At 37.6% G+C, this 18,805-nt stretch overlaps 1 protein-coding gene across 5 annotated transcripts in view; it reads right to left on the bottom strand.

Annotated features, from left to right (window-relative positions):
• Positions 1-5,208: 5,208 nt before the first annotated feature.
• Positions 5,209-18,805, bottom strand: part of KDM6A (lysine demethylase 6A) — a 155,052-nt gene continuing 141,455 nt past the window's right edge. For 2 of the 5 annotated variants that reach the window (XM_055120450.1, XM_055120449.1), the window contains exons 26-28: positions 9,293-9,419; positions 7,788-7,958; positions 5,211-6,660 (exon numbers count right to left, since the gene is read on the bottom strand). In XM_055120450.1, coding sequence (XP_054976425.1) covers positions 6,631-6,660; positions 7,788-7,958; positions 9,293-9,419 — 328 coding nt within the window. In that variant the 3' untranslated portion in view covers positions 5,211-6,630. Of the gene's footprint in view, positions 6,661-7,787; positions 7,959-9,292; positions 9,420-18,805 lie in introns of all 5 variants that reach the window. The other 3 variants (XM_055120448.1, XM_055120447.1, XM_055120451.1) reach the window with 3 other exon arrangements.

The following is an 18,805-nucleotide window of genomic DNA, read 5'->3' as shown; positions in this document are numbered from 1 at the left end:
TAGGTTTATTGGGTTACACCCATCACAGTGCTCCTGAGGCACTCCCATTCCTCTGTGCTTATCTTTAACTTCTCTGTGCTCTCTTCCCCAATCAGTTAATCACTATTTCCCCCTTAAGCAGTACCTGTGACTTGTAAAGTCAAATTCCTCAGAAATCTCTGATTTTGTATTTGTAAATGAAATATTGCTTTTCTCCTTCCCTTATGTCCTTTTGCATAGTTTACTTCAGAGCAATGTCCTTTTTGTATAGACACAGGAAGACAGTAAATGCTATGCTTTTGTACCTTGGGAGTCAATTTACTCTGGATATATTCATTTCTTGGCGTTAAAGTCACTGACAATGACCTTGTAGAAGGTGTGCTCTTCTTTTTAGAACTTCTCCAGCTCCATGTAGAACTTTTCGATTTCTTCTTCATCGTAGTTGGGTGTTGGTGCGTAGACAATGAAGATAGAAACTGCCAGCAATGAACCACATCTATTCAAACATAAGCATCCGATTCAGGTTGTTAGGCATTCGAGCGAATCAATGCTCATGGCCAAGTTTGTGTTTACGAGGACACCAATACCACTGACGCCTCTACTGTCGCATGTTCTGAGAAAGTTCTTCTCCAGTGTCGAAAATGGCGTGATGTGATTGGTGCCTTCTTGTCTCAGTCAATCCAATGACGTTGTACTTGATCTTCTTTGCTTGCACCATCAGGTCCTTGATGGATAGTTCTGATGCCGGAGCACGTGCGTTAAAAGTGTAGACTGTCATTTTAGTCCTTCATTTTGGCAGCCTAGTTTGGCCCTGAGATTTTAGCAGCCTCTCCTTGCTACGAAGAACTCCACATCGGGACCCATGGCGTAGAATGGAACAAACAGGGTGAGAGACTGTCTGAGTTCATCATGTTGACCAAGACCATCCATGGTAACTCAGTTGCAGAAGGCCAATCTAAAAGTTAGACATGGGAGTCTCCCGGTGGACAGTTCCACAGCAAAATTGACTACATCATATTCAATTGAGTTTTGCCTGACCCATGTCGCTGTTGTCCCAAAATTCCAAATGGTATCAGACCACCATCTCCTTTGTGCAAAATTCTACTTCACAGAGTGGGGAGAAAGGGCTGCAAATGGTGGCCAACTTCAACCATGCATGTGGATAGGTCGGACTGCAGCTGAATCTCATGAAGACAATGTTCATGAGAAACAGACTATTTCCTGATGTTCCATTTGCTCGCAATGGAACGAACATCTCCGAATGCAGCAGTTATGTGTACCTAGGTCAAGAACTCGACATGATGAACAACCTGGACCTGAGCTGCGCAGGAGTGGTGTGGAATGCCTTCAAGAGTGTTGAAGAATTGGCTCCATAGCTTGAAAGCTGGGGGAAAGTCATCCCAAATAGAGAAGGGAACACCAAGTAAAATGTGATAGGAGATCCCCTGTGGGAAGGGAGATGCGTGCTGAAAGTGGACTAGTGACTGAACATGATGGCCACTCAATACCCCAATTGCAAACCACAACACCCAAAAGGAGAGAGAGAGAGAACAAATTGGAATGCCCTACCACAGAGGCGGGGTGGGGGGGATGGGATTGGGGAGTGGGAGGGATACTGGGTTCATTGGTGGTGGAGAATCGACACTGGTGGAGGGATGGGCTCTTGAACATTGCATGAGGGAAAAACAAGCACGGAAATGTGTGAATCTGTAACTGTACCCTCACTGTGACTCACTAATAAAAAAAAAAGTGTTGAAGAAGTTAAGAGGACGAAGAACCTCCGGCTCTGGGCATATCTTTTCGACTCCACCGTTCTTCCTGCACTAACATACACCTCAGAGACCTGGGCCCTATGAAAATAGGATAATGCTATTCAGGTATCCCAAAAAGGAATCAAAAGAGCTATGCTTGGAGTATCACGTTTCACTCGTGAGAGAAGGAATCAGGAGTTCTGAACTCTGTCGACGATTGAGAATCAGGGACACTGTCTCGTTTGCCAAGGCGTCAAAAATCAGATGGGCCGGACATTTAATGCGACTTGGAGACGACCGCTGGACTAGAGCTGTTACTGACTGGATTCCATGGGACATCAAAAGAACGCCTGGCTGCCCACCTATGAGGTAGTCAGACTTCTTCAAGACCCTGAATGAATGGCTTGAGGCTCTTCATGTTCCCGGAGCGAGCAGCTGCCATTGGGCTACACTAGCACGTGACAGGGGCGAATATATATATATATATATATATATATACATATATATATAATCTTGAGATGTCCCCAGAGAGCCACCCTACAAGTTTAATCTATCTTTTACTGTGTCCACACAAAATGACGATTTTAGTAAGTAGAATTAAGAATGTTTAAATGGTTGTTGGACTAAGGAAAGGAGAAACACGTCTAGATGGTATTTCACTGTTGAGTGGATCTCCTAACTGCAGGAAATCTTTGTCATATTTTAGAAGAGCTTCCCTGGGAAGGAAGGGCTTTCATATGTTGATTGGGCTCTATCACCCAGGTGTAGCTGCTACCCCATGGAGGTTGGGCGCTAGACCTAAGCGGCTGCCAGAGTGAGGAGAGACTAGCAGGGCGAACAGGAGAAGGGAATGAAAGGCAATGAGACTGGGAATGGGGAGCTTAGTGAGACTGGAATAGGGGTGTGGGGAGAGCCTGCACCGCACTCATTTGTGATGTTAATCACGTCTCCATTTGAAACTATGACCCACATACATGGCTATGATTTAACGAATTTAGGATTGTCCACCAGAAATCTAGTTCATCAGAATTCTATGGGTTCATAATAAAACATGTTTAATCAGTTGGAAGCTTTTAAAGCTGTAAGAAAACGTTTATTGAAATTTACTTAGATGTTAGGAAACAAAGAGGGGGATACTCATTCAAGAGAGCAAGGGCTTCTCCAGAGTGGAAAAGGACGAAGAAACTTAAGAATGATATTTAAGGTATCACTTTCTCTCTGCATCAAGGCACTTGTTTTCAAAAGCTTTCACATGTCTAACATCAGCACCTGATGATTTCCTTTAGGTTTTCTCACCATTGCTATCTTGTCATTTGTTCTTATTTTCATTAATTTATTCACATAACTTATACATGTTGATTTGTGTATTAGGCATTATTGTTGCAGCTCTAAACCCACAACCAGTGTCAGGGTCCCTCCAATTTGACAAAACGTTTCCTCTCTTCCCACCCCACCTCCTTCAGCAAACTAATTTTTAAAAATAATCCTTGTTTCTTATGCAGTAAATGGTCTACCTCTTCTTTCACTAAGGTTTCTGTTTAAGCAGCACTTCAAACGAACAGCCAGATACATGGCTGACTTTTGGTGTGTAAACAAAGATCTTCCTCTTCAGTTATAATACGCCTCCAACTCCCAACTCCTTAGTCAAAGTTGCCAAATCCTTTTGCTCTGCAAAGTGATACAAACCTTACTGAAACACAGGCCCCTTACCTTACTCTTCACCCTTGCTACTCTTCTAAAAGTTGCCTGATACTCTCAGATCAGATATGTGTAGGGAGGGTGTAGAGGACACAGATCATCTTATTCAGATTAGTTTTTTGGAACTACTAAATTGGTTAAATGAAACTACATGGGAACAATTTTAAAAAACCTCCCAAATAGATTCTGAGAAGCTGACATTTCCTTTAAATTAAATTAGTATTATAAGAGTTTACATTTCTTATAATACTATAAGATTATTATATTTCTTATAATACTATAAAGAGTTTATATTACTATTATAAGAGTTTACATTAGTATTGTAAGAGTTTACATTATATACTCTTATAGAATTATAAGAGTTTACTACTTTGGAAAAGTGATGAACTTCAAAATGTAGAAGACATGGGTCAGAGAGACAGCTCAATGGACTGAACAATGCTGGGAGTGAATCTGATCACAGAACCATGGATCGAAAAACAAAAAGGCAAGAGAGAGAGTAGAGGGGTTAAGTCTTGAATAGAAGCCCACTGTTTAGTGCCTGGCACCACATACGCATATACGGTATCTTGAGCACCACCATGTCAACTTTCAGAAGTTAAACTGGGGAGGGGACAAAAACCAAAACCAAAAACTAAAAACCTCGAACTACTGATGGTATAAGATTTAATACTTTACTGCTGACAGTGATAAAATGACTTAGTTTTGATTTTCTAAACCAATACCTGTCTTTTTATGCATTGTATAACTAGCACCTTTCTCTAAACAATTTATGTACTGATGCAAAGTTGTTTCATTAACAAGCACCTGAATAGTTATGTTTTAATGGCATTTGCCTATATAATACAAAAAAAAGTTCTACCTCATTTGAAACATGAAAAATGTAATTATAAATTAATAATCTATATTTGTCTAATTTGTTCCTTGCATTTTTGAGTAATGTTCACACATTGGGGACTTTCTACCCATTCAAAGTGTCTAATTCTTGTTCGGTTTTGGTTTTGGGCCACACCTGGCTGTGCTGAACTTACTCCTGGCTCTTTGTTCAGGGAACCTTACGTGGAGCTGGGAATCAAATTGTTGTCAGCTTCGCGCAATACAAACACCTTGCCTCCTGCACTATCTCTCTGTGCCTGCAAGTACTGTGCTTGACATATATTCTTCAACTATATACTGAGGAAAAACTGCTGAGTTACTACTAAATGTCACACAACCTGTATTAACCTGCACAATAAATAACCTAATAAACCCACAGCAAATACGACACTGTTGGACTGCGTCTGGGCTAGTTGGCTTCCATTTTTATCTGCAAGTATTTTTCATGAGTTCTTTTTAAGCAGCACTTGGTCAAGCACACTTCAAAAAGATTTGCAATTATTTCCCTCTGAAATGATAAATATTTGTTGCTAGTAAAGTACCTCTATATTTACAAGTCTTTAACATTTTTTAGGATATCATACTCCATAGCTATCTGAAAGAGTACTTGAGTAAATGAATCAACAAGACCTCTCAACAGATGGGATCAGATTCTCTTAGTTATGTAACTTCATCTAACAGCACTTCCCCCTATTCCTCACTAAAGCATTCTAGGACAATCTTAGAATTGTGAAATAAAATGAAAATGTGCCAGATCCAAGGTACCATTATTATAAAGTGAAATACTATTATAAGTGTTATGTTAACACTATTATAGCTTGATGTACATTACTGCTGATATAATGAATATGCAGATTACCCCTCCCAATTCATGCCATGTAAGCAGGAAAGCATGAGATTTCAAAATTGCCTAATATTAAAAAAATAAGTCTCTAATTTATTTGCGTTCTAAAATAGAACCCTTCACCTGAATCTTTTTTTCATAAAAAAATTGCTATGAAGTGATGTACAGGATTTGTCAAGCCCATATAACATTCTCTTTAAAGTCTTAAGTTGAACCAAGACTTTCCGTTGAACCAAAGCTCAACTTTAAGTTGAACCCAAAAAAACCCGTACTTTTTCCCTGTTGTTATACTACATTTTGGCAGCAATTGTTTATTTATCTACCATTGGAGCAGTGGCAACTTAACAATAAACCAGTCTGAACATTTTAGGTGTTGAAGATACATACCATATATATTTCTTTAAAAATAATCATACTTTTGTAAGCAATGCTTTACAGTAGACAGCTCAAAAATCTACCATAGATGTGAAACTTAAAACGAGAAAAATTTAAGTTCTAAATCTTTATACATATATATCCAGATTTCTATATATATTATATATACATACATAAGTATATATAAAATATATATAATCAGATTTGAAAAATGAACAAAAACTGGGCACTGTACATAAAATCTTTAAAACTCAAACAATAGAAAACTCTTTAAACATTAAACAATTTTAATAAAAGTTTCTGTACAATGCTAAGCAGTTTTATTTACATATAGAAAATGTAATAGGAGTAGTGTTTGAAATTACAGAACTCCTTAAAATTTCAATGGCAGGTAAATCTGGAAAAAATAACAGCATTCCATTCACAAATATTTTCAAGCAATAAATATGTATTTATAAATAGTGTAAATTTACATCAAGATTAGAAACAAAAATCACAATTCTGAAGTTTATTCCTTAGTCTATGTGCAATCCATTATCTTTGTGACTTGGCTGTTAATTTTTTTAAAACATTTTATTTAGGAACCTAAAGTGTAATAACCGTCATGGTTTCAAAACAAGACAGAAAAACATAAAAGCAGTAAAAAAGTTCCTTACCTAACTTTTCACATTAAAAAAAAAGTTGACCAAAGAAAGACTTAAAATTACTAACTACCTTACAAAGAAATGACCAGCTAGGCTAGTATTTTTTCCAAGGAAAATTCTGAAGGGGGGAAAAGATAGATGTAAATCAATTCATCAGCCCAGAAATAGAGAAATATAAAAGTCTTCAAGTCAGTAGTCTGTATTACATTGCCAGTTTTATCAGATATATACAAAACATGGAAATTATTATTTTATATTCTGAATTATAGCTGATGAGCCTTGTGAAAGTCCTGGAGTAGGAGCAGTGTTCTCCCCTGTCCAGCGGTTGACACTCCGCACTTGAAGGTTGCATAGACACAGTTTTCAGCCAGCAGCCTTACGAGATAACTACAAAACCAGTGGTGCAGAATTGGGTTACTTCCTGAATAGCAGAAAAGGTCTCATTTCATGTCCACAAACAATATCAAGATGAGGAAGACGGTAACGGAGGAGCCTGAAAATTTAAGGCATGTGATATTGTTTACAGAACTTTAATAAACATTTCCTAGCCTGACTACAAACATAGCATGCTTATGCAGTTAGAAAAAAATAATAATTCTTTAGGGTCGGAGAGAGTACAGTGGGTTGGCTGTTTGCCTTGCATGTGGCCGACTTGGGCTTGATTCCTCTGTTCCTCTCGGAGAGCCAAGCAAGCTACCGAGAGTATCCTGCCTGCACGGCAGAGCCTGGCAAGCTACCTGTGGTGTATTCGATACACCAAAAACAGTAACAACAAGTCTCGTCTACGGCCATACCATTCTGAACAATCCCGATTTCGTCTGATCACATATATGAGAAAAAAATTTCTAGATTATATAAATCATGTATGATGCATATATTATTTCTAGCCATAAAAATTACTGATGTGCTAGGGTATAATGCTTCCAAGCATCTGCTGTTTAAAATTTAAAGCTGGGGGGAGTGGCAGGAGGGAAACTGGGGACATTGGTGGGAAATGTACACTGGTGGAGGGATAGGTGTTGGGACATTGTGTGACTGAAACCTGGATCATAAAGCTTTGTAACTGCACATCACACGCTGATTCAATTAAAAAAAAAATTAAAATCTGTGTGCAGTTTACAAGTTTACTTCAATTTCTTAAGGTTATATAACATACCAGGAAGTGAAGCACCATGGAATGTTCACATGAGGTTAATACTTCCAGTAAAATACATTTTTAAGTAAATACAATTAGTTTTAAAAATAGTATATCTAAGAACATCCTTACTACTTCAATTTATGGACAATAATAACCTATGTGCACAAATAGCTTATCAACTGAGATTAAATGACATAAAGGATATGATGATATTCTGAAAACATAAAGATTTTTAAATGCCATTATGATGGCATCCATTTAATTCAGTCTAAGTAGACTAGTTTAATTCAGAAGTGAAGATGAATCATAATAATTTCATAGTAGTATTTGGAAGTGAAAGAAGGGATAAAGAAACATTTTCTCATCTAATGGGCCAAAGGAAAATTTATATATTTCATTACCTCCTATTTATCAGGTGGCAGAGTCAACATTGCTGCTTCCCTAGCCAACTAACCACGTACTCACATGTTGATTTCACTTACTAATGTAAATTGGTCATAGACCTGCATCAGGTCCTCCATTTTGTACTGTTCTAGCACCACAAAATTTTCCAGGTTTCCACTTGTTTTTCGAGCACAATCTTGGCAATGTACTACGTAGGTCTTCCGAGAAATGCTCTCATTTGTAACAAAAAGCAGATCGAAAACCTCTACCTATTTTACACAAGAGAAATAGTATAGTAAATAGCATTTATTTATTGTAATTTATTTTTACTTTAGTACGACCAAAGAATTCTACTTTATAAAGAACTGTGGTTTCCAGTAAGAGCAGGTACTCAAGATGGCTGTATTTGGGAATATTTAATATACCAGTTTTATTTGTAATCAAACCCAATGACACAGGCTATAATTCATACTAAGGGGAATGTCTGAAGGGAATTAAATGTTGATCACACCACTGGCAAAGCATAAATCAAAATTTAAATCTGATTAGTGTACAGACTGGTAAACTAACAACTAACAGGGTGTTAGAGCTCAAGTTAATACATATACAAACAAAGTATACAGATGAATACAGTATGGTTTTAGAATACCTCTTCTTAAATAAAAATTTAATAAGCTGCTATGGTTCAAACATGATATAAAGAATATTGTGGGATGAGTTATTCTCCATTACTAGAAAGCTTATGCATTATTTTTTTCTGAAATATAATAGCCAGCCAGAATCTTGTGTAATTACTTTAAGAGCTTTATTTTTTAGTGAGTCTGGCAGGTCAACTAGTAAGACACTTAGGGTAGGAGGGGAGAGGGAAAAGGGGGTGGAAAGAGAGTACGCATCTGATCTCAGAATGACTTTAGTCAGGCAATGAAATATGAAAATAGTCACAGAAGACATTAATTTTTTTGTGAATGGCACCAGAGAGGATGAAGCATTGCTTTGTCTGGAGCGACATACAAACTATAAACAACTGCATATGCCTAACTTTTCCTAGTTTTCCTAGTTTAAAATCTCAAGACTGAATTTCTTAATGATAATCATCTGTAAAGTATCTACCAGACTAATGAATGTAGCATATGTTTTTAGTTTGTTCATAGCAAGATAACATATTCGACTAAATTTTAATAGCTAAGTAACAAAAAAGCAACAAGATTTAACACAATGTCTATTTCAAGCACATGTATAACTTCAAAGCATTAATTAATTAATTAATTAATTACTTGCATTTTGGGTCACACCCGGCGATGCACTGGGGTTACTCCTGGCACATGCACTTATGAATTACTCCTGGTGGTGCTCAGGGGACCATATGGGATACTGGGAATCGAACCCAGGTCGGATGCACACAAGGCAAACACACAAACCTGCTGTGCTATTGCTCCAGCCTCCCTAAATAAATTTTACTCGCAACTACAAAAACCAAGTTAGGAATATAGGTCAGTGGTAGGGTACATTCTCTGCATGTCTGATCCCTGGAGCCAAAATAAGAAGTAACCAAGAATGGAGAGTTAAGAGGCTTTAAGAAACAACTGTGGGTAAGAATACTTACTTCACAAATGCTACAGTAATGAGCTGGCTCTTCTTTTGTTCGTCCATGCCATATAATCTCTTTTCCTGCAGCAATGAGAGCCTCCCTCAATGTCTGACATTGCTTCAGAGTTCTCAGAAGACAGTATCTATTGCGGAGAAAAAAACTGATTGCAACCAGCATCTGCTGATTTTATTTAGCATAAAATATTTAACACTGTAAAGCCAAAAGACTCAGTTCTAATATCTGTGACTTTATCCTCTTGGTTCCTTGAATATTCTCATATTTAAAAACAAAGACTAATGCTCAGCAGATCTGCTGACAATAGTAGATCATTTAATCTTGAAAACTTATATGATTACCAAATTATGATCTCTATATGTAAACACTGATTCCTTGCTTAAATATAAGTTATCATTTTTAGCTCTTATTTGGGCAAGTCAATTAGCCTCTTTGGGAGTCAAGTTCTTCATCCTTGCCTGAAATAAGGGGGTCTGAAATTCCAGATCTGAACTGGTAGGATTCTAGTGAGGAAGGAATGCATATTATTTCTAACACCACCACCTAGATGCTTACTTACTGCATTATTTGTACCTTGACACTTGAGTATGTAAGCTGAAAATCATTCATGGATTGAATCATTATAGGATACAAAATTGTTTTCGACTACTGTACTCACTGAAGAATAAAAACCCATTTAATTCCTTTAAGTAAACAATTTAATAATAATTTAATTTAATATAGAATTCCAGTTACGTCAACATGCTTGAACTTTTCTTATAGTTATACCATCTCTAAACTCATACTTATGATGATTAACATAGTAAATTCTCATTTTTCCTATAGGCTGTTGTCACTGCTTCAAATTATCCACCAAAATCTCACTCTTCTGTCTTATATGTTCAGGTTCTCCAACTGAACAGAGAAGTTGGATTAGATGATCTCTAAGCTTTTTCAGCTCTAAAATTAATACACAATGAGGGGGCTGGAGTGATAGCACAGTGGGTAGGGCGTTTGCCTTGCACACAGGCGACCCGGGTTCAATTCCCAACATCCCATATGGTCCCCCAACACCGTCAGGAGTAATTTCTGAGTGCAGAGCCAGGAGTGACCCCTGTGCATTGCCGGGTGTAACCCAAAAAGTAAAAAAAAAAAAAAAAATTAATACACAATGAAAAAAAATTTTTTTAAAAAAAACTGAGTTATATGAAAGGAAAGGTCTCTTTTATTCATATTGTCTACTCACTGCTGCCTAGGACAAAGTCTGGAATATACAGGTACTCAATATTAACATTTCATTTCTTAATATTTCAGGTGTGATTAGCAGTAGTATAGTATTGTTATTATCAGAACCCATGTAAGTTAAGCCATAGCTAAAAAGATGTTTCAACTGGACAGGAAACACTATAGCAACTAAGGCACTGCTTTGCATGCAACTGGTCTAGGTTCAATCCCAGCACCAGATATGGTCCCCCAAGCCCTGCTATCAATGATTTCCCAAAAAACAAAGAGAGTAAAAAAAAATAAATGGAAAACTTAAGGTTACAATTCAAAGTGTGTGCGCACATTAGATACCAAGTGAAAATGAGATCATATGCAAATCAGAGTTTATAACTAAGACCAGGCCATTAGCTTCTGTTGTTTTGGGGCCATACCCAGAGTGCTCAGGGATTACTCTTGGCAGGCTTGGGGGATCCTATGGGGTGCCGAGGATAGAATTTAAGTCAGCAGTAGGTAAGGCAAGCTCCCTAGATGCTGTATTATTGCTCCAGACCCCAGGCCATTAGCTCTTAAACAGTACTTCTACTCCTATTTGCCCTCCCTGTTGTTCAATGTAATTCACATCTAAAGGCACTGACTCTATTTAATGTTTCTAAGCAGGGTCTGAAAGTATGGTCACTTTGTTGAAACCTCTTCCAGTATCTTTGGGAGATTTGTAGACTCAACATTCTTGGAGGAAAATTAAAAATAAAACAAAAGAAATTTATTATTATTATTATTATTATTTTGGTCACACCTGGCGATGCACAAGGATCACTCCTGGCTATGCACTCAGGTATTACCTACCCCTGGCGGTGCTCAGGGGACCATATGGGATGCTGGGAATCAAACCCGGGTCTGCCGCGTGCAACGCAAATGCCCTACCCACTGTGCTATCGCTCCAGCCCCCACAAAAGAAATTTTAAAAGGAATTGAGGAGGCAGGGTATTATTTCTTCACAAATATTACACCTTTCAGGTAAGCTCTAAACCCCATGCAGGAGGCACTATTAAAACCATCCTTAAAATGAGACAACTAAGGTTCAGAGAAGCTAAATTTGTTATAAAGCTGTTTTTTTTTTTGAGACTGGGTTACAAAAGTTTGTAAAAGCCACTTTGACAGTTATAAATTTATACTTAGTTCATCTAGGAAAATGCAATAAAGTACTTTCCTGCAAACAATAAAGGATTAGAAAAGATTTGTTAAGAGTAAATAATAAGTACTATCTGTCAAGAATCAAAGCTCTAAATTATTTTCATTACTTCAATGCAAGGTTAGGGAAGAAGAACAGAAAGTAAACAGAAGGGGCTGGGGATTGGCTGAGCGGTAGAGTACATGCTTCACACATAAGGCCCTGTGTTCAATTGTTGAATAGGTAGAGGGAAAAATTCCTTGGAAAAAATACAGATACAATATCCAAGATATAACAGGCATCAGCCCTGATTTCATGAATCCCAGTAATGATTATACTGAAGAGCTTAAACAAACAAACGAAAGTAAAAAATCAGGGCTATTCAAAAAAGCAACCTAATTCAAAAATGGAAAAAGATCAGAATAAACACTTCTCCAAATACACAGATGACCTGTATACAAGTGAAAAAAGTCTGAAAAGTTTGACATCTAAGGCTAACCTTAGTTCGATCCCTAGCACCCAATATGGTCCCTTGAGCCCCACCAGGAGTGATCCCTGAGCACAAAGTGAGCACAAAGCAGGAGTAATCCTTGAGCAATTGCTAGGTGTGGCCCCAAAACCAAAACAAACAAAACCCAACATTTATTGTTAGGGAAATGCAAATCAAAACCACAAGGAGGTAAACTCACACTGGTGAGAATGGCCTTGATAAGAGGACTGGAAACAACAATTCTTGGCAAAGATGAGGAAAAAAACCCTGACACACTGATGGTAGGAATGTAAACTGGTGTAGCTCTATAAAAACCAGTACAAATTAGTAAAAAAAAAAAAGTGAAATAAGGAAAGACAATTATTGAATGGTTTCACTCATACATGAAATATAAATATTATGGTTATTTCCTCCTCATTTCGGTTTTACTTTTACCCCCCCAATTTTATTTTATTAAAGTACTGTGAATTACAAAGTCACTCATAATTGGGTTTTTGACAACCAATGTCCATTACCAGTCCCGCCATGAATGTCAACTTCCCTCCACCAGTGTTCCCAGATTCCTTCTCCTACTCCCCGAACCCCCACCACTACTACGTCGATCTCAGCCCCAGCCTGTCATCCTGACAGGCACCTTTAAAATTTGGTTATGAGGGTTTGGGTCTCACAATTTCAGTTTTGCTTAATTTTAATAAATTTACCTTAAGAGCAATTGAGAACTCAATGTTATTAAAAAAAGAAAAAAAGATATTTAACTTCTGGTGTGCTCAGGAATCACTCCTGGCTGGCTTGTGGGATGATACGGGTACTGGATATTGAACCTGGGTAGGTAGTGTGCAAGGCAAGAGCCCCACCTGCTGTACTATAACTCTGGCTCCTAGATGCTGTTTTTATAAAGGCATGTTAAAAAGAGGGTCAGATATTATTTCAGGAACTAGAGAAGCAAGGAATTCTTTGACTTTTTTTTTTAAGTTTTTTTTTTTTTCTCTTTTTGGGTCACACCAAGCAATGCACAGTTGTTACTCCTAGCTCTGCACTCAGGAATTACTCCTGGCAGTGCTGGGGGGGGGGGGGCGCATATGGGATGCTGGGAATCAAATCCAGGTCGGCCACATGCAAGGCAAACGCCCTGCCTGCTGTGCTCTCACTTCAGTTCTGGAATTCTTGGACTTATAAGAATCTGTCTGGAGTGGGGCCGGAGCGATAGCACAGCGGGTAGGGCGTTTGCCTTGCACGCGGCCGACCCAGGTTCGATCCCCGGCATCCCATATGGTCCCCAAGCACTGCCAGGAGCAATTCCTGAGTGCAAAGCCAGGAGTAACCCCTGAGCATCGCTGGGTGTGACCCAAAAAGAAAAAAAAAAAAACTGTCTGGAGTGATTACTTGTGAGAGAACGTCACACAGGAAATAGACGTGAAAATATATTTGAAAATTAAAACAAGATTAAAGATATGTATGACATCATGAACAGTAAAAATGTATGCATTAGTATGCCAGAAGCTAAAAGGAAGGAGATAACTTCAAGTGAAGGGAATTTGAAATCATAGCAGTTTTCATATTTAAGTCATCTACTTAATGTGGGAAGGAAGGATAGGTGGGTAGAAGGTATCTCTTAGGCAAAAGGAGTATCATAATATAGAGGTTATCTAGGAAACAATTCTTGTAAGACTTTATACTTGATCCTGAGTGCATGAGCCAGGAGTGACCCCTGTGCATCGCCGGGTGTGACCCAAAAACAAAAACAAAACAAAACAAAACAAGACTTTATACTTGAAATGAGGCTATTGGGGCAATATGAATAGGAATGAAATCACAGTGATCAGTACTATATCACTAAACTATCCTGGAGTTTAGACAACACTGGGGATTATACCTAATTCTAGGTGCAAAGTGACTAGATTTCCAAAGCTCCATGTAAATTCTTTTATATCAGTATGGAGATGTAAGAAACATGGGCTAACCTGATATATCATTTTAAAAGTCTTTATAGTAGCAATTTCAGCCACTAAGTAGTAGATGGTGTACAGTTAAAGTGTACTAAGAGTTGCCATGTTTGTCTAATCTCTTTCACTGAAAAAGATATGCAGCAAAAAAAAAGCAAACAAATACATGGGTCGTCAGAAAACGCTTACCAACTGTCATGCAGTACTGTATTCCCCTAGAATAATGTGTAGGAATGAAAGACATGTAATAGCAGTTTCATTTAAACCAACCTATGGCTGAAAATCAAGGTCTCAGTCAATGACACAATTGAGTATCTTAAGAATTTGAAAGTCTTGGGGGCTGGAGCAATAGCACAGCGGGTAGGGCGTTTGTCTTGCACATGGTCGACCCGAGTTCGATTCCCAGCATCCCATATGGTCCCCTGAGCACCACCAGGGGTAATTCCTGAGTGCAGAGCCAGGAGTAACCCCTGTGCATGGCCGGATATGACCCAAAAAGAAAAAAAAAAAGAAAAAAAAAGAAAAAGAAAAAGAAATTAAAAGTCTTGCATAAAGAAAAAGCACAAAAGCAAAAATAATACCGACCATGAAAATGCAGAATTAGATTTTAATTTTGTAGAAGGTTATCACAAACACTGCATATTTAACCTCAGGACAACAGTACTATGCTAACTATGATAACAGGTTCTATGCTAACCTGTTATGGGCATATCCATGGGCATATGGGCATATCCTCTTATTCAATTATTAGGCCAATTGGCTAAGACCAATGACCGATAGAACACTCATTTATCCATTTAAAAATGGGAATCTCGGGGCTGGAGCAATAGCACAGCGGGTAGGGTGTTTGCCTTACATGCCGCCGACCAAGGTTCGATTCCCAGCATCACATATGGTCCCCTGAGCACCGCCAGGAGTAATTCCTGAGTGCATGAGCCAGGAGTAACCTCTGAGCATTGCCGGCTGTGACCCAAAAACCAAAAAAAAGGGAACCAAAGATAAAATGAACACTTAACTGATTATTTTGTATTAAAAACCTGTTTATGATAAAGTATATATTTTGGGACTCACTTAACAGAATTTTATGTAATATGTGTGTGAAAGAATAGGAGAAAAAAGTTGCTAGTTGCGGGCACCAGTAATGTCTCCATTGTGAGACTTGTTGTTACTGTCTTTGGCATATCGAATATGCCATAGGTAGATTGCCAGGCTCTCCGAGAGGGACTGGAAGCAGTTTATACTGGAATGAGGTTGGGGTCCACCAATCAAATTCTTCTCAAAAAAATCCTATCACCCACCTACATGCAAATGAGAAAGCAAATTCAAAAAGGAAATCCCCGAGCTGAAGCAACAGCACAGCAGGTAGGGCATTTGCCTTGCACGCGGCCAACCTGGGTTCAATTCCCAGCATCCCTTATGGTCCCCTGAGTACTGCCAGGAGTAATTCCTGAGTGCAGAGCCAGGAGTAACCCCTGTGCATCGCCTGGTATGACCCAGAAAGCAAAAAAGTAAATGTGGCAAAAGCTTATTTGATGAATTCAGATGATATTTTCAAGGTATTCATAGTAGTAATCCAACTCTTGCAGATTAAAAAAATACAAAGTAAAGTTTGGGAGGCAAAGTACAAACAAGTATAAAATATATACCCAACAATGTGTTCTATATAAATATTATGCATTTTAAAATACAAACTATATAAAATATACTAAATAGGAGAATAGTAAAAATCAAAGTGTGAAACTGTCATAGTCCAGTTAATTAAAGAGATAAGTAGCCTTAATTCATTTCTTTGTATGGGCACTGCTCTGCTTTAACAATAGCCAAGCCAACTGAGTGTTAGTTACAAGGTACCTCACACTCCTTTTTCTATTTTTTTTTTTTTTTTTTTGCTTTTTTGGGTCACACCTGGCGATGCACAGGGGTTACTCCTGGCTCTGCACTCAGGAATTACTCCTGGCGATGCTTAGGGGACCATATGGGATGCTGGGAATCGAACCCGGGTCAGCCGTGTGCAAGGCAAAAATGCCCTACCCGCTGTGCTCGCTCCAGCCCCTCACACTCCTTTTTCTAAGTAACAAAACCATATTTCCATATGGCTACTTAAAGAGAGTTTCACTTAAATATTGTAATAGGAATTAAAATTTACATTGTAGACTCACTGTATTTATGAACTAAAAAGAATAATTTAGAAGAGATAAAATTATTATTTCCATTCTATCTTTTATGTCTAGTAGATATTTCCTTTTTTGAAATATCCTACAACACATTTTGCTCACTGTATACAGAATTAAAGTTTTATTCAAGATAATTCAAAAGAGGAGAAAGGAGTGAGTGAGTGTGTGAGTGTGTATGTGGGGGGGGGCAAGAGGTATTAAAAATGCAGCTCATATTAAATAGTTGCTATTTAATTGCTAAGGATAGTGGAGTAAACAGGAGATGAAGAAAATGACTGAGTCAAAGCAAAGGAATGAATGACAAAGGAGGCACTTTTACTAAGAACAAGTACATCTCATAAGCCAGAAAAATTCAGCACCATTTCCTTTGTTGGGAAGATGTTAGATTCGTGAATCAATGCAATGACATAAATAAATCGACATTCTTCAACCACTGGTCCAAGGAAGTACAAGTCCACAGGTGTAAAGAAGTTGAAAAACACTTTGGTTATAACTGCAGCTCAGGGATCAGTGTGCCCAGACAGATGCTGGTCAGCAGGTGTACAAAGGCTGAATGAATTTAGCTAATGGAGATGCTTGGTACATTTTTGTTACAGCAAAACTTAGCTTATGAAACTAGACTCCTACTTCCTTTTTCTTGATTCAGTCTTCTGCTGGCAGGATACTAGGGGATCAAACTCAATCTTTCTGTCTATAAATAATGCATTCTCCATGTGCTATTTAAGCCTTATCAAGTTCCTTATTTTCCTTTTCTAGCTTATAAAAAATACAAGTATTGTCCCAAGTTTTATCCCCAACTCTTTTCTCCTCATTCTTCTAAGATAATTATAAAATGCTAAGTAAGCAGACAGAAAACTCCTAACCAGTCAATTCTGATTTTCTAGGGAGCTCTGCATTTTCTAGAGCTTCTGTTAAACAGCCCTAGCCAACTCTTTTTCTGGGTCCTTAAACTGCCACCTTGGGAAGCTGAAAGGTACAAACGGAATAGTGTGAATAGTGCTTAATTTGTCAAGTAGCATTATTACCAAATGACCTAGTAAGAGTGAGATCATGGGGGTGTTTAAGAAGTTACTGAGCATTTATAATGCTCAAAAAGGCATTATTTTTGGGAGTTATTTTGGCAGCCACTATTTTGGGGGTGGGAGTTCTGACTGAATGACTTAAGATACTCTCCAATGATAAAAATTCTAATCTACCAATATCGTAATAATAAGAAAAACGCAGTCTATATAAATTTCTGCTATATAAATGAGTTCTATTTACTATCCAGAACAAAGTACCAATCTATGTAACAATAAATGGATAAATGAATCACCCCAAACAATTCTATTTATGTAAGATGATATCTAAGATCCAATTTTTAAAGATTTTGTGTATTTCTTGCTACTTTTTTTTTTTTTTTTTGCTTTTTGGGTCACCCCCGGCAGTGCACAGGGGTTACTCCTGGCTCTGCATTCAGGAATTAGCCCTGGCGATACTCTGGGGACCATATGGGATGCTGGGAATTGAACCCAGGTCGGATGCATGCAAGGCAAACACCCTACCCACTGTGCTATTACTCCAGCCCCTACATTTGGTTTTTTTTTTTTCAATATTTCCTCTCTACCTAAGACTAGAGAAAAATTGTGCCAACAGATCAGACTATATATATCATAAAATAATTCAAAGGCACATTACTTTGGCAACAATTTTGTTCGAATAAAATTTTGAATATCTGAAATCACTTAAATAAGCCAAAATTATGTAAGACAGTAATTTGAAAACAACACATGCTGATCTGGAATCAATGTAGTTACAGGAGAAATACTTAATGTATAAACTATCATAATAAAAACAAATACAAACTTCTATCAGAGAATTCACAGTAGTGTATTCCAAAATGAGTTTTGGAAAATGATTCTTCACATGATACTACTGGTCAAACAAACAAGTTTGGGAAATATATTTCAAACCCTCACAAAACACATAAACAGTTATACGTCTTCGAAAAATTGAAGACTCATCGAAATTTATTCTAAACCATCACTTCCCACATTTCTTTGACCAGAATTTCTTTCATCATATGAAGAAGTAGTAATGGTAGAAAACAAGCACTGCTTGAAAATGTTGCTTCTAAATAGTTTACAAAACAGCTTTTGACAATACATGAGCTTACTAGAATATATGTATCCAAACAATTTCTACTAGGCATTTAAAGGAGCTAAGGGACAATTATAAGATGATTTAAATAAAAACAATAACAACTACTGACATTTTAGCCAAACCCTATAATGAATGTGAATTTCTCTGTCACAGCAATTACTCTGTGATGATATTCTCTCCCTCTGATAGATACTAAGGGCATTTTTTTCAATACAGAAACTAAAGTTCTCCTAGGAATTAGGTGGTTCAGAGTGTAGTGGGGAAGCAAGTCTGTGAACCTACTGGAATCATTTATACCTTTGTTCCTTAGTACCACAGTGAAGGGAAAATCACTTTCAACATGGAATTCTTGTATTACACTTTTCTAGATTTCTCGAACATTTTATTTTAATG

This window comes from Sorex araneus, chromosome X, assembly GCF_027595985.1.
Source record: "Sorex araneus isolate mSorAra2 chromosome X, mSorAra2.pri, whole genome shotgun sequence".
Classification (NCBI taxonomy): Eukaryota; Metazoa; Chordata; class Mammalia; order Eulipotyphla; family Soricidae; genus Sorex; species Sorex araneus.
Note: the sequence above shows the minus strand (reverse complement) of the source record. Positions and strands in the feature narration are given on the sequence as shown.